At 39.8% G+C, this 16262-nt stretch overlaps 1 protein-coding gene across 1 annotated transcript; it reads left to right on the top strand.

Moving 5' to 3' along the window:
- The first annotated feature begins 231 nt into the window (after positions 1-231).
- Positions 232-14506, top strand: LOC117239368 (mothers against decapentaplegic homolog 3). The gene is made up of 7 exons (XM_033504866.1): positions 232-645; positions 8398-8606; positions 8791-9014; positions 9104-9327; positions 9467-9780; positions 9896-10165; positions 13051-14506. The coding sequence occupies exons 1-6, from the start codon at positions 446-448 to the stop codon at positions 10162-10164; spliced, it is 1440 nt and encodes a 479-aa protein (XP_033360757.1). The 5' UTR covers positions 232-445; the 3' UTR covers position 10165; positions 13051-14506.
- Positions 14507-16262: the final 1756 nt, after the last annotated feature.

The following is a 16262-nucleotide window of genomic DNA, read 5'->3' as shown; positions in this document are numbered from 1 at the left end:
TTATGACGAAATTGTTAAACATATGTAATACTTTTATTATATTATAAATTATTGCAAAAGGCATTATTAGTAAATAGGATTGATTTGCGGATTAAAATGTGTTCAACTTTAAATGGATGAGAATATAATTTGAGTGAAGTTTAACGTAATTTTACTGCGACATTGCTTTCTATCGTGCGTATATTCGATGGTTTGGTCGAAATTGACCGAAGATTGTCGAGCTTCATCGAATATGCTTAAAGAACAAAATGGCGGCTTTGGCAAAGTTTTCGCCGCCCGTATGAGAAATTCGCATTCATCAAGATTGAATAGTTCACGGTAAACGTTAATCGTCTAGCAACCCTGTCTGGGTTATGTAGCTAAGACCGCGAGTGAAAATTCGTTGGTGTCGTAGTACGTCGAGACAGCCCGATGCAGGTCGCGCGCAATTCTCGTAACTCAAATCATGACTTCGATGCTATCCAGCTTTAACCCGCCTATCGTTAAACGATTGTTGGGTTGGAAAAAAGCAGAAGGAGAAGACAAATGGAGTGAAAAAGCTGTTAAAAGTCTGGTTAAAAAGTTAAAAAAATCCACCGGCCTCGACGAACTCGAGAAGGCCATTACTACGCAAAGTTGCAACACTAAGTGCATTACTATACCGAGGTACGCTTATTTACTTTATATGCTTTTGCGTGTATATAAATATTGCAACCGATGGAATTATATTTTTTTTCACTATTGTTCATTCATTTTTATATCTATTTCATGGTACGTACGATGTCAGCGTAAGGTATTCGGGTATTGGATTTATTTGTATCATCAGCATTGAAACTCGGAGAAATAGAAAGCGTTCGCGTGTGCACTTCGCCGTTCATATTTACGTATCATGTATTCGTACGTATGTCACATTGTATGTCCACTGACAGCTCTTTTTACTGTTGACCAATATAAACAAAAGATCCATTCCACTCTTTTTAATAGATTTATCAAGTTCGGTATTTTAATAATCTTCACCTGATAATTGTATCGTGCCAAGTGTTTCCACTGTAGTATCATAATTTTGATCGTGATTGTGGTTAAGACACGCATAGCCGTACGTTTGTTGGTCATTACAGTATTTAAATATTGAACAGAGCTGTGCTTTAAATTTCTTAAAATTCTTAATCGAGTTCACATAGTTTGATACGTATTCGTTATTCATACAGTTTGGGATAAACAAAACTTGAGAAGTTTTCCATTTGGAATTGTATCATCGGTTGCTAATATTATCTCCGAAATTCTAATACATGTCATTCTTTCAGAGAGATTCGGTTTCTCCGTTATCACATTTAGAGTTAGCCGATCTAAAATCGCGCGAGTGCTTGCCTACGAGTACGTTCTATTTTCATATGTTAGAGACTTCGCTAAGCATTCTATAACATTTCTTTTTTTCTTTTTTTTTTTTTCTTTTCTTTTTTTCTTTCTTTCAGCAAAAACCTGAAAGGCTGTTTTCAATCTAGTTTCTATACGGATCTCAAATAATCGTTACACGTACATTTCCTGACACGTTGTGTATTAATTATCACATACATACACGATAAATTCAACACGATACTAATGTTATAATGCACGGTTACATATTTGTTTATTTTTTGTAGGTACGATACGATACGATAGCCCATACGATAGTTGTACGTGTCGATTGTACATCGTTATCTTAGTAGTTATGTAATAATTTTAACGAAGATGCGATCGCAAACAAATAAGTAGACGGGGAACCATGCGTAACAATGTCCGATACGGAAAACGATGCAAATGAGATTTATTTCGGTAGCGTTTCTCGTTTTCCGTTTCCAATCAAAATAAGCGGCGATGAACGCACGCAGCATCCGTTCCGATTGAAATGTGCGTTATGAATGAAACTCACGTGTGAGTCACGTTGCTGTTCGGTATCCATCCTTTTACGCTAGAATTTTCTTTGTCATTACGATTGTCTTATTTTTCGTTTAGTAACCAGTGGTACCAGAAGCTCGCATATTCTCAATAGGTGTAATACTTACATTGTACGTACCGTCATTTGCGTTTTTCGCAAGCGGATGTGCTTCAACTATATTAATAACACGTACTGTGTGTTTTAGCGAATACTGGATACCGCGACAGGATTAGACAGTTGCTGCTAATGATGGTCGATGATAATTAGAACCGTTTAATAACACGAACGTTCTACAATACGATGGCTCGTCGTGATACTCTTGTGACATAATTTTTGCTCCAAGTATATTCCACGCGCTGTCTGTTAATATTTATCCGACAGTATATGATAGGATAAATATCGATAACCTAGCCAGGATACGCTGGTTCTAGTTAGTGTGCGCGAATAAATCGTATATCGAAATCGATTGTAGCTCGGCGCGCAGCTCGTAACGACTTTATTAATAGTAATCCTAGCCACGTTGTCGCGCGTTCAAGGATATTCAGAGAAGAGAGGGAAAGTCTGTCATCGAGAAAGGCAGATCCTTTTGTAACTCGAACGAACCGCGTTTGCTTCGCGGTTTCGTTCGCTTCGCTTTGCATTACGTTTCCCGTTTCCCGACGACGCGTCTCATCGCGTCAGGGAATCTCTGTCTGTTGCAGTTTTTCGATCGATCGAGATCGCACACCGTGCGATCGCATGATACGCGCCCGGAAATTCGATTTCGCTCGGTTATCTGACGCTCCGCACAACGTCGCGCCTCGATTAAATAACCATCTACCTGGAGAATACTCGGTCATTAGCTAATGTTTGACTTTGCGCCGCGATTTGCTCGCGCGCACGCTTACAGCAGGTAATTCCTATTCGAGGGAATTACATTCTTGCTCGTCGCGCGCACACGCCGAGCCGAGTTGTTCCGATGTTACGAAGTACATGTTCTTCTGTTTTTCTATTGACTGTAAAGGTACGCTAGATTGGTAGCTTTACCAGCCACACTGTTGCGTTATCACAACTTTTTTAACCATCATACCTTTTTTTCTAGACATGAATTTTCGCGTTGTTGGATCGATCGACCACGAGGTATTTATTTAACCGTAGGTAGCCACACACACACACACACGTGGTAGAATTTCATTTATCCGTAATAGTTGGAAGACAAATAATTGAAACAACTCAAGTTCGAATAACGATAGTTGATCGGTTTTTCTATTACCGTCTACTACGATAAAAAAGTTAAGTTGTCTTCAAATAAACGGAGTTCTACCGTATATGATAGGTTGAAAGACAGGAGGAAAATCAAATATCGCGTATCATCGTCGGACGAAAGTTTTGCTGTCATTGTTTCTTCTTTATCTGTCTGAGAAAACAAGAGCTTCGTCCGTTTCTTGCCGAACCGTAACTTTTTCGATTATATCACAGCGTGAACGAACAGGCGAATCTCGTACGTAGCATTCTTCTTGGTAGGTAGAATCTGATCGAAACGTCCTATTTACATTATGGAATCGCACGCATTATCGACAATACTCTCCTTGCCAGTACCTAGATTAATCATTGTTTACGTAACGAGATCGATACAGCGAGGGGTATTTACGTAAAAAATGAATGACACAGATTTCGTAGTAGTTGATCTTTATTTGGTGGAAAGAAAAGCATGACTCGTAGCAGGAATTACGTAAGTTCGTATAACGTCGTTCGTCGATTCGCGTTGATTCTCGTTTACCTGGCGAACGCGTTCGTAAGACCTACGAACCTGCGACGTGATAATTTTTCAATAACCTTGTAGCTTTCGTACGATCTTTATCATCGTTTCGATCTCCAGCGAAATACATGGAGAATAGGTATATAGAAAAATGGAAATTATTCCGTGAACCAGCGTGCAAATGCGTTTCGTTCCGAGAAGCATTCTGGTTATCCTTGTAACTCGTTGTTGCGCGTATGCATCCAAGAACGGAATCAGAGTAGCTTCGTTCCAGATGATATAATCTATCTCGTTGCTTTCGTTGGCTGGCTTTATCGAAATAGCTTCTTCCCCGCAATTTCTCTCGGCTCTTTTTCTCATTCCATTATTTCGTAAGCGAAATTCGTCGTCGCTTTATCGATACCAGTAATCAGAAATTTCTGACGAGACCGCGTTCCCTTACGTCCCGTTGATCCGATCTCGTTGATTCTATCGCGTTTATTCTATCTACGTAGATGAAATTACTCGATAGACGACTAGTTGCTTTTCGTCTGATAATCGAACGTAAATTTGCCGGTTTATCGACGAGTTTGCTTTGCCCCTATCGAGGCCAGCGAAACTTTTAGCCGCTCGAAGTACTTTCGCGTTCTCGCAAATGTGGCGACTGTCCATGCGTCGTGAATTTGTTTTTGTTCGGATATACCTAAAGAGGTATAAGGTCGAAAAATAGTGGAACACGCAGGATCTCTTCTATCTGTTTTATGTGTTTTTATGCTCGCGTGAATGCGTGCGTGCACGCGCGTGTAAATGGAGCAGAGATGAGCCGGGCTATACAGTGACTCACGAAAGTATTCGAACGTTGGTCGTTAAAGCTCGTAACGATTAGAGTGTGCACGTTACTCTTAAGACCCGAAAAACAATGTTATAACTGCTGTAAGATACAAATATCAATTATCGTAGGACATCATTTGTAGAGATATTATGAAGCATTTATTGCAACGATGTGCAAAAACAAGGTCCGGGAAGTGATCGAACGTGTAAATGTTAAGCGAGTTAAAGTTTGCATGCATTTCTGTGCACACGGTGGAAATGTTGGTCGACTCAACTGTAGAAATATCGTGTACCGAGCTTCGTGTTTCGCTGAGAATAATATTGGCTTGCATGCTGACAAGGAGTTACAAAAGATCGGAAACACGGATATTCGAGAGGGAATCGATATTAAAACCGAGATAGATAAAACGAGTACGCGAAGATGGGAATATAGGCAGATCGACAAATTATTAGATAGATATGCGTTTACGATACGTTGTATTTTCGAAAAATCCAAAGAAACCGAGGAAACAGTCGCGTACAGACACCGCACAGACGGACCGGAAAAGCTAACCGTTAGAGAGAAAAAAATGATTATACGCGAAATAAAAAAGGATCGAAGTATCTCGCGCGACGATACTACTTCGGAAAGAACGTTCATGCGGAATTATGTCACAGGATTTTGCGAAACAACGATTTCCATGTTAGTATTCCAAGAAAAAAATCATCCATCGATAAAACGTATCGAGCCAGACGTTTAAGATTCGCAAAGGAATTCATAAATAAAGCGCATATCATAGAAGCAGTAATCGAAGCCAAAGGAGGCGCAACTAAACATTAACGTAAAATAAGGTAGGTATAATTAATACCGTTCGATTATTTCCGTTACCCTGTTTCTGTATATCGTTGCAACGTTTCGTAATTTGTACGAATGTTATCCGATTCGCTCCAGGTTCTAGGTATATAATTCTCATACTTGTATCTTACAGCAGATATGATACTATTATCAGATCTTAAGATCGACATGCATATTTCGGTCGTTTAAAGATTTAATAGCGGCCGTTCGAATACTTTCGTCAGCCACTGTATATCGCAGCCAGCGCGAATAAGTGCACAGCTCACGTACTGTCTGTTTTCTTTCCTTTCTTCCTTTTAAAAAACGTGGGAGCGCACTCCGTCTGGTTGTCCGTGCAATCGACGATTAAACCCGATTAAGTCGCGCCTCTCGTTTGATGCATACGTGGAAAGAATTTCACGGCGAACGCGACTCTCTGTCCTCGAGTAGGCAATGGTGCGTCAGCAAGATGACTGAAATTGCAGAAGGAACGAGACCACGGATCGCTACGTTCTCCTTATTCTCCAATAGAGAACTTTGCTATTTCGTCTAGCCGCGATTTTGCACTTTTTCAATTTTATCCGCTGTTTAAGTTACGCGCGTTCGTTTGTTTTGGCCCGCCACGATCGCCATCACGATCATATCGCCGCTATACGGACAGGCGCGTTATCGTTGCGATTTCAGTATCGCGGTGATGATGAATCGTTCGACAGATTTATATTTCCCGTAACTCGATATTGAAAATATAAGGCCCGGCCTGGAGTGATGTAACCTCGTCGAGATTTTGTAGCGCCAACGACGTGATTCGGCACCTTCGCTTTCTCAACAGAGTAATCGCGCGCCTCTGTGCGTCGTTGCACCGTTGAAAATGTAATTCCGCTAAATGTAGAGTCGCTGCCGCGAAGTTACAACGACGTTCGTTCGCGTCGGGCCTTATTTTCCCAACGATGCAATAATCCACGGGCGTGCGATCTTGTTATCGAAAAGGTAAAGTTGCCGAATCACACCGCCGCCAGATCGCTGTTACATCGCTTTGCTCGCATACGCCTGGCGGTCTCTCCCCGCGCCCTAACGATTTCCCTCTTTATCTCTGTTAACGATCCGAGAATTATCGAGAACCAATCTCAGAACGGTTATTAATCGGCGTAGCTATCGGCCGATCGGGCAATTGGTTCATCGACGTATCGACAAGAAGTTTCGGTGTAGATGCGGTACGCGATGGCTCGTGCGGCCACCTTTCGAAGCGGTCGATAAAAGCCGCGCGCGCGTCACTACGAATGGATCGTCGAGACATTCGAGTTACTCGATATTGCTGGAGAATCGGCGATATTGTTGTCCCCGTGTTTCTATTGACGTTACGTAACAACTGGATACAGTAGACTGGGAGGTCGGGGGGAGGCGGACGATCGCGTATACTCGCGGTATCATAGGAGACGTTTCCTCGAATACCTCCGTAAAGGCATCCGCGGTGATTCCGCTCTTCTTCTCTTTCCCCCATGCAAGCTGCTTCGAGGAAGTTTGTACGGCTCGGAATGATTTGTATTTTCCGAAGAACGCAAATCACGTCGAAACGTCGTATATACAAAGATACGCCGTATAAGATGCCCGTTCCGTGGTCGTTTCACTTTAAAAATCGTTTCGGACGTTTATTACGTTCCGTTTAGGCGTGCCGTTTATTTGTCATCGAGATGACGATGAGATCATCGTCGATGAAATGCGAAACTCCGTTCTGTTCGAACGTTTGGTCGCGTAGTCTCGTCCCGCATCTTCGGAAACTATACTTTCTCCTATGGCAACTCGATAAGCTCGGCTGGATCGCAGCGATAATACTTGACGCGCGAATTCAGGCCTGAAATTGAGATCGAGATCGCGCAGGAAACTACCATATAAATTCCGTGCCAGCGTTTCTGAATTATTATGTAACGAAGAGTAGTGTCGAGCGATTCCAATTGAGGGTCACACGCACGTACGCTATACACGACGAACAGATAGGCAGAGAAAGCGAGCGAGATCGGGGGACAGAGAAGAGGAGGAAGGAGGAGGATCGTTGAGACGAACCGAGAGGAAAAGCAGATTCAATACATGTAACGATTTTTGAATCTGCTTTTTGAATCTGTAACGATATACGCACGGTGAATTCGTTTTAATTTTCCGATTAACCGCGCGTCTTACGAATTTTTTAGCAGCCGTTTAAACGAATATTTTTCATTTTCTCGCAACACGGTGCCAGATGAAAAATGTCGAAACGTTACGTGTAATCCTTGCGTCGGTGATCTTGAAGAACCGGCGTCGTTCGACTCGAGGGAAAATTTTCTCACGAATACCGCCCTGTCCTTGCGCGAGCGAAATAATAAATATTTCATCAAATCGGGCAAAGGGTTAATTGCAAGCTTCTTAAAAATCTGCGTCCGAGAGACAGAATCGTAAACGCTAGATAGGCGAAAATTACACGGTTGCTTCCGCCACGATCGTTTGCCTCGCATTTCCTCCATTCGTCGGCTATGAGTTTCTCCGTTTCCGGTCTCTTGCGTCTCCCTCGAGCCAATTCGAGTCGGCTAAGCCGATTACGAGAAAGATACAGAGGGAGAGATCGAAAGAAGGAACGATGAGTGGTGATCGACGATCGAGCGAGACGATTCGTTCGGCAAGCTACCCTCGTCAAGAGAGAAACGTTGCAGCGAATGTGCGGCGGCAGTTTCTTTTTGTCGGCAGGCGCCACCGCTTCCGGCGCGGCAGACGCGAACACAGGAGTCTAGAGCGAAAAAGAGAGAGCAAAGGAAGCAGGAGGAAGTTTGCTGGAAGCGTATATACATTAAAGCAAGAGTTTTACGACTCGGTCGGGTGTCGAGCTCTCGCGGCCAGCTTAAGCCTCGATGTTTCGGCGATGTTACCCTCTTAGAGGTACGCCGTACCATCTAAAGAAAGTGTCGCGTTGCTAGTCGCGATTCTACTTCCGTAAATCGAGTTACGCGATCGATGTACGTACGATTCGTTCGACTTTGCGCAAAGCTTCTTTTCCCACTGGTCGGTCGCGTGACAAGATTAGCGTACGTACGTAGGTGGCAGGATTCTAAGCCCTTTCGAAAGTTAAAAAAAGATACTTAGGAAAGATTTGATTTTATTTCTGTTTCTGGACGCAAGGCCTAGCCCAGGCGGTGTCGGTGACAACGGTGTCCAAGGAGTACGCGGCAAAGGTTTGCCGCACGTGATCTACTGCCGACTTTGGCGCTGGCCAGATTTGCAGTCGCACCACGAACTAAGGGCAATCGAGCATTGCGAGTACGCGTTCACGCAAAAACGGGACGAAGTCTGCATCAACCCGTATCACTATCAACGAATACAAACACCAGGTACGTAGACGGCACGTTTCAATGACGGCCCCAGTTCCTGTTTATGTTTGTATTTATCTCCCGCGCGATTCGTCCGATATGTTCGGTATAACATCGACGTCTATCCGTTGTTTGAAATTCTGAAACTTTGGAAGGTTGTTTTTTCTGTATTTATGCAAACGTCTATCAGCGCACGAAATTTTAGTTTTGCCAGCCATTCTCGTACCACGGCATACCTTGGCCGGGGACGAGTCCGTCCTATACAATACTTCCATCGAGGAGCTCAGTGTCAGCGTGCCAGAAAACACGAGCTTCCACGCGACGTTAAATCATCAGCATCATAATCAACAAAGCATACCGCAGTCACCGCAACAACAGCAGCAACAACAACAGCAACAACCACCGAACAATCCGTATCAAGGAATGCAGGTTGATATCGGACAAACTTCCGCTTCTTATTTCGATAAATAACGCGTACGAATTTTCTTTGGATAGAAGAGTATCTTTTTCCTTCTTAGAGTATGCAGGCGACAAGTCCGGCTAGCGTTGGGAGCCTAGGAAGTGTTCAGGGTTCACCGCATCCAGCACCTGGGTCCATGGATCCTCCTGCCGATACTCCACCTCCGGGATATATAAGCGAAGATGGTGATAACATGGATCACAACGACAACATGTCCTTATCGCGTTTGTCTCCCAGTCCTGTCGACGCACAACCAGTTATGTATTGCGAACCAGCATTTTGGTGAGTGATCGTTCACGGGTTATGCAACATCATGCTCGAACTTCCATGCAAAGTGGATCCAGTTTGACGCATTATCCTTGTCAAGGGTCGATTCGAATTGTTCTTTATATCTGATTTCTCTCTTTTCTGTTCCTACAAGGTGTTCGATAAGTTACTACGAGCTAAATACGAGAGTAGGCGAGACCTTTCATGCGTCGCAACCGAGCATAACGGTGGATGGATTCACCGATCCCAGTAACTCGGAACGTTTCTGTTTGGGTTTACTGTCGAACGTTAATCGTAACACCGTGGTTGAACAGACGAGACGACATATCGGGAAAGGAGCTAGATTATACTACATTGGTGGTGAGGTGTTTGCCGAATGTTTATCGGATTCGAGCATTTTTGTTCAGAGTCCTAATTGTAATCAACGTTATGGTTGGCATCCTGCCACTGTTTGTAAAATACCACCCGGTAAGTGCATAATTCGACGTAACACGTTACAGGTTCCCCTGTACTTCTTATATTCCTTTGACTTTAAAACCGAAGCTTATTTTATAGATCTTCTCTCGTTTGATCTTTCCCGCAGGTTGCAATTTGAAGATCTTCAATAACCAAGAATTTGCCGCATTGTTATCGCAATCAGTTTCCCAAGGATTCGAAGCAGTGTACCAGTTGACTCGTATGTGCACGATCAGAATGAGTTTTGTAAAGGGTTGGGGAGCAGCGTATCGTCGGCAAACCGTGACGTCGACTCCTTGTTGGATAGAGTTGCATTTAAACGGTCCATTACAGTGGCTCGATAGGGTACTCACACAGATGGGATCGCCGCGTTTACCCTGTTCCTCAATGTCATAAGGTTGTATGCTTTTCTCCTTGATGGATGCGGGAAAACAGGGACAATTCGCATGCTGTCATTGTTGTCGTCGTTGTGTACATTGGTTTTTCTTACCGCGGATTTATTGTTTTATCCGAATTCTTTCCAACTACCACCGACCACAGTGATAAACAGTGCAAGAAAAATAGATACGATCACCGTTTTTACGAAGCGTATACGTGTATCCTAGCTTGAAAAGTGCATGGAATACGAGATCGTGTTCGAAGTGCCAGAAAAGCATTCGTTCGGACGAATGAAGATAAAACTGGCGATCGGTTAGTTATAGAAACGCTCAAGTGCTCGAATCGCGTTGCTTCGTCGATGTTTCCTACGAAGAAAAGGAAAGGACGATCTGCGGGCAAATGAGTGAAGATGAGACCGGTTGAAAATATCATTTATACAGCTATCATCAGTACAGAAAACCAATTTTTCAATAAACTGGGACATTACGGTTGAGAATAACAAATAACGAAATAAGTAGATACTATTGACTCACTTACCGCATTGATATGTGGATATAGTGCTTTACGATCCAGGGTTACGAATCCGATTTTAACTGAATTAACAGGGCGAAAACAAGCGCGACTCTGTGTGTGCATGTGTGTATGTACGTATACATATGGGCGTACGTTTGTATCCATATATGTAGGTGCATATGTATACGTGCATCGCATTAAAAAAAAGCTCAGTCTTTACATATTTTTATCGCTTGTTAAGTCAATGCACTTCAGTCGTACAGTATACGTCAGCCCTTACAAAATAATACATATTATGTACGTTCACACTGTTTATAGTCTGCTGAGAAGAATTTCTATATAGAGTGGGTAAACGTGTATACCCGTTGAAAAGTTTCTAACAGCACTGGTCTATTTGGAGTCTTTGTCAGTGTTTTTCCTACGAATAAAGCGTTAAAAAAGAAATACATCTGTAAAGTCTATTTCTCTTACACGATAACGATACGGAAGGATTACAGTGTTCAACATGTACGTAACTATTTACACGTTTCATTAACGTTATTACATCCTTGGATGGACCAGAATGTTCAAATATTCTCATAATGGATCGCATCAGGACGGATAGTTATGTTTCTGCGTATTTGGAGGTTTTGTGAATGGTTAGTCAGTTCAGACGAATCATTCAGCACATAATGCGGACAATGTTTTAACAAACATTTCTGGGTCGAAATTGAAAATGTTGTTACGTATTAAGGTGTCTTATCTCGAGTAATTGATATTCTTATTAAGGATAAGCGCTATATTTCTTAACGTTGATAGGAGTACTAAGCGCACGAAGTCTATGGTAGACAGATATATCTATTTACTTGATATCGCATGGAAAAAATTGATCAATACTTCAGAAAATTATGTACGTATATTTACTATCGAGCATCTAAAACTTTATGCGCCACATAGCAAACGTTAACCGTATGAGTGCCACGAATTATCGCAGAAGTTAATCGGCAAGAGCCAATCTTATCCTTTTATCAATCTCTGTTTTACAATTTACAATATCCATTATTAATTTAGTTGTTTATAATTTAAAACTATTATTGAAGTTTCTGTATTGTAATATTTCTGTATGACAGATGCGATGGCATTTTCCGATATAGCGTGCGAGCAGCGTAATCACGTTGCGTGGCACTTAGAGGGTTAAAAAGCACATTTTGGTGTTGATATTCAGCGTAGCGAATCACTTGTTATTTAAAAATCGTTGCAGGAATGTTGGTTCGTTGTATAGGATCGTAAACGATGTTTTTTTTTTTATGGAGAAAACATGTTTTTGCATGCAGAAGATAATCAATCATTTGATTATACTGTAAGCTTTGAAACAATATAATTGAAATGTCTTCTGAAATTTTATATGAAACTAATGAACGTAGGAAAAGCGCATACAGTTTTCGAGCGATACAAAAGGCACAATAAAATGAAAATTTATAAGGATAAGGAAACTTTATCAAGAGAGAGTGCAAGAAAATAATGGTCTGGCCTTGAATGTGAGATGCTTTTAGATATATCGAGCACATTGTTTCTACACTATTTTAAATTCATTTACAAATTGTTTTAGAGTCGAGTGTATTAAAAAGTTTCTATTTTATTGTAGAATTTATAAAATATTTCATATTCGAGACTAACCGAAACAAAAGGAAAACAATTTTTAGAAACATCAACGTCTTTCACGTAGAACATATGAACATAAAAATGAGATAACGAAGTTACGTATTTTATTATATTATGAGATATATATTAATATCGATGTACGAATAGTCTTTGCACCAAGTGCATGGATTCAGTTATCTTCTTCTTCTTTTTTAACGAATAAATTTTTAAAAATAATCTATACACGACTTCTATGGAGTCTTTATGTACGATAGGGGCCAATTGCACGCACAGAATGTGAGATTTGATCTCAACAAAAACGTCAAATCTTATAAGGAATCGGTTCCTTTTTTATATATTTTTTGCCAGCATCGATCATTTTACAATTTTTCTAATTAACTTTTGAAATAGTAGACAATTGGTTTAATCATTAATTCGTGTATAAAACTGTATAAATTTTATCAAGTAGAAAGGAACGATCGAATGTTTCCGTTAATTATTAAGGCAAAGAAAACATTGTCGTGAATAATCGCAAATGCGAAAGATCTATTTTTTTAATAGTGTCTTAATCGTTTTGACGAAGAAACATTATGTGCTAAGTTTTTAATCACTTTAATGAAAAGGCAAGTGATTTTTCATCCATTATAGATACATAATAATTCTCATGAATCGATCGACGTCTTTTGTTCGTATTATGTAGCTGATCACACTGTAATATCTTATATCATTTTTCTAATATTTTATTTTTCTTTTTTTTTTTACTGTTTACAGACCTGCCTTTTGTACGTCGTTAGATCAAGAAATACGGCAGTGACGAAGACGATTCGTGAACTTACTGATTACAAATTTTTATCGAATCGATACCATGTTCCAATGATTGTGTTACATTACCAATTCTAGAAGAATATCGAAGGGAGGACGAGCTTGGGCAGTAGCTATGGAAAAGATAGTCAAAAAAACGTGATTTTAAGCGATATAATTTTATTGATTCTTAGGTAGTATTATTAATTGCACAACGTAATAACACGAATACGTTGATCTTTTACAAGGATATTTCCTACTTCTAATCAACATGCATATCTGATGTTTCATTCACGAGGAAAATTTAATGTCGTCCTACGTTCTTCGAAATCATAAAAAAAAAAAAACGTATACAGACCTCGTGAAAGTCAAACACGACATCGTCGGGCAGCTCGAATAATCGAATAGTAATACAAACGAGAAAGAAAATAACTATATATTAGTAATATGTGATGCACACCTACTTGGACTCGTGTTAATTGATATTGTCTCGCGTAAGGAAAAATTAAAATCGTTTGATCGTCGAATACTTAACAACCACTTGCCTCTCTGTCAGACTGCCACTAGTATATTAATTAAGGAAACATGAACAGGGGAATCGAAGAACCCGCCCTCGCCTTTCTTCGTCGTCCTGGAAATCCTACTCGTTCGTTTTACGTTAGCATAAGATCAAAATAAATACATCTATGACGTGAAGAAAGAGACAGACCACGAAAAAACGCGTTTAATTCGCCAAAGTATATTAAGTGTAGCAATTGCCAAAGTTTTCCTTTTCTTTTTGTAAGTACAAGAACGTCGAGCCGACCGCGACTGTAGTAGTCGCGATTCAGATGCGCACGAATTGTTAAATTGTGACGTTCTCGTTTTTCTTTTTCCCTTACAAATTCGTAATTGTTACCATTGTTACCATTGTGTTTCTTTACTTTTATTCTAGATATGTTTAGTGTCTTGACCTGCCGAACAATCGAGCGGTCCGACGATTTTATAAATTTTTAATTCTATAGCTACTTATATATTTTGTGTGCTAATAGACGCATGCACACAAAGGGAAGCATCGACTAACGTATAACTTCTACAAATCAGATATTTTTTTACATATTAAAAAGACGTGAAATTTTTTTGCGTGCGATACATTTGATGACGGTTGTTATCGTCGATGTTCCCCTGGTGTGGATGAGATGTTTTACGAGAATACGAGATAAAATCGCGAGCTTGAAAGAACGAGTGCGAGAGTATATAGGTGAGAGACGTCGAGTCGATAAATATCGAGTGTGAGATTGTATGATAATTATAAATAAATGTACACATTAAGTCTAATAAACATGATTCTGTCGCTTTTTATTAATTCATAGTTACGAAGGGACTGTACCTAATGATATCGCCAATGCTACGAATATACCCATAAGTACACGGTAACATTTTGTTTGAGATATTTACGTGTTTAGGAATATTATAAATTTTAGTGCAATTTTGTAGAACCGTAAAGTAGGACTAGGGCATATAAAACATAAATCTACTAATAAAAGTGAATTAACAGTTTTATGGGACAAAATTTTGTATCATTTGACTACGATGAAGTGAATACAATCTATACAAGTGTACAACATTGCGCTTATATTACTTATTATAACTCATCGGTGTCTGTGACTGAGTAGCAGCAACAATCGCAATAAAACTTCGATAAACCGGTTTCGTGCCATAAAGTAACATGTTTAAAAGCTCTTACGAGTTCTTACAAATCATCCATCCAAAATGATCGAATCGCAAAATTATCGTTTTTCTGTACATGGCATGTTAACTGAATACATAAAGAGTTCCGCAATACGAAACAATTGTCGATTTATATCGCTTACGCGAAATTACATTATACGTTTTACATTTTTATAGTTATCCCTACTTTAAGTCTTTGTTTCTCGTTTGAAGTATTTATTGAAACGTGAAATCGCACGCGTGTTCAATGTAGTTAATGTGTTTCGTTAGAAAAAGATTAACGTTTGCGGGATACGACGCGATAATATAAGACTTCTGATTTCCGCTATATAATACAATCAAGGGAGTTTCTGTAATATTCTAATATTCGGTGAGAATCTTTCGTCCCAAACAATTACGCTGTCTTTCCTCTTTTTTCGGATTGATCTGTTGCTGCTGACTTTAATAACAATTTTACGAACGACCATTGTGTTTCGAGGCTAGCAACTTCCTCACAGAAAATACGCTCATAGATAGGCCAATAATTGCAAGTATACATGCTGATGTGGTGGTATAGCGATCGATCGAATTTCTGCGGAGCACAGACGAGACAGATCCCTACAACAATCAATTAATTTTCTTTCGTGATGTTAAGGTTCAAACGAATCGAAAAAGGTATAATATTTCAAGATTTTATTTTTCTAGGAGAAGCACAGTAAACGCTATTACATAACATTTACCTTTACATGTCGAAAATACTTTACCTGTTGGAATGATAATCTAAAAGCATAGAGGGTTGCAGGAGTCAGATACATCTTTAAACCACGGCTTTTCTTCGTACTCTAAAAAAAAATGTAGAATGCGTAGATCACGTATTTGTTATATAATCTACAAAAAAAAAAGGCGGGTGTCAAATTTACAGATGGAGAATATGTAACATTGGATCACATCCAAATTGGTTATTGTAAACAATTCGGATTGCGCTGTCAAAAACCACACATTTTTATCATGCCTAGAATTGATCCTTGCATTTGATTTTTATAGAGAATGGTAGCGTCAATGTACAAAATTGTTCATAAAATTATGTTAAAAAAGCTATTTTATTTTTAAAATTATCTCACGCTATATATCATGAATTTTTATTTACTATTTCAATTTTTTTAAATTACGCTAAACAATTTGTTTAATATTTTACTTTTGGAAACTGAGAAGTACACAGGAAATGCAGAATATCAATGATATGAAAGTTGCATTGATAAGTGATCAAGGCATGCTATGTTTCGTCAAAAGAGTACTATGTATTGCGCAAATATCGAGATATCGCTATTTAACCTTTTCAACATGAAGATTTACGTAAATTCTTTTTTCGATTTCAGGTGACACTTTGTCGAGGTTACCAAGAACCGTAATTATTGATACTCTATATCGCTAAGACATCGACCGTTTGATGTATAACACAAGGTCCATGATATTTTTGTTGGCAAAGCTATTAT

This window comes from Bombus vosnesenskii, unplaced genomic scaffold, assembly GCF_011952255.1.
Source record: "Bombus vosnesenskii isolate JDL3184/JDL3185 unplaced genomic scaffold, Bvos_JDL3184-5_v1.1 scf7180000013264, whole genome shotgun sequence".
Taxonomy (NCBI): Eukaryota; Metazoa; Arthropoda; class Insecta; order Hymenoptera; family Apidae; genus Bombus; species Bombus vosnesenskii.
This window is presented reverse-complemented; position numbering and strand designations above follow the sequence as displayed.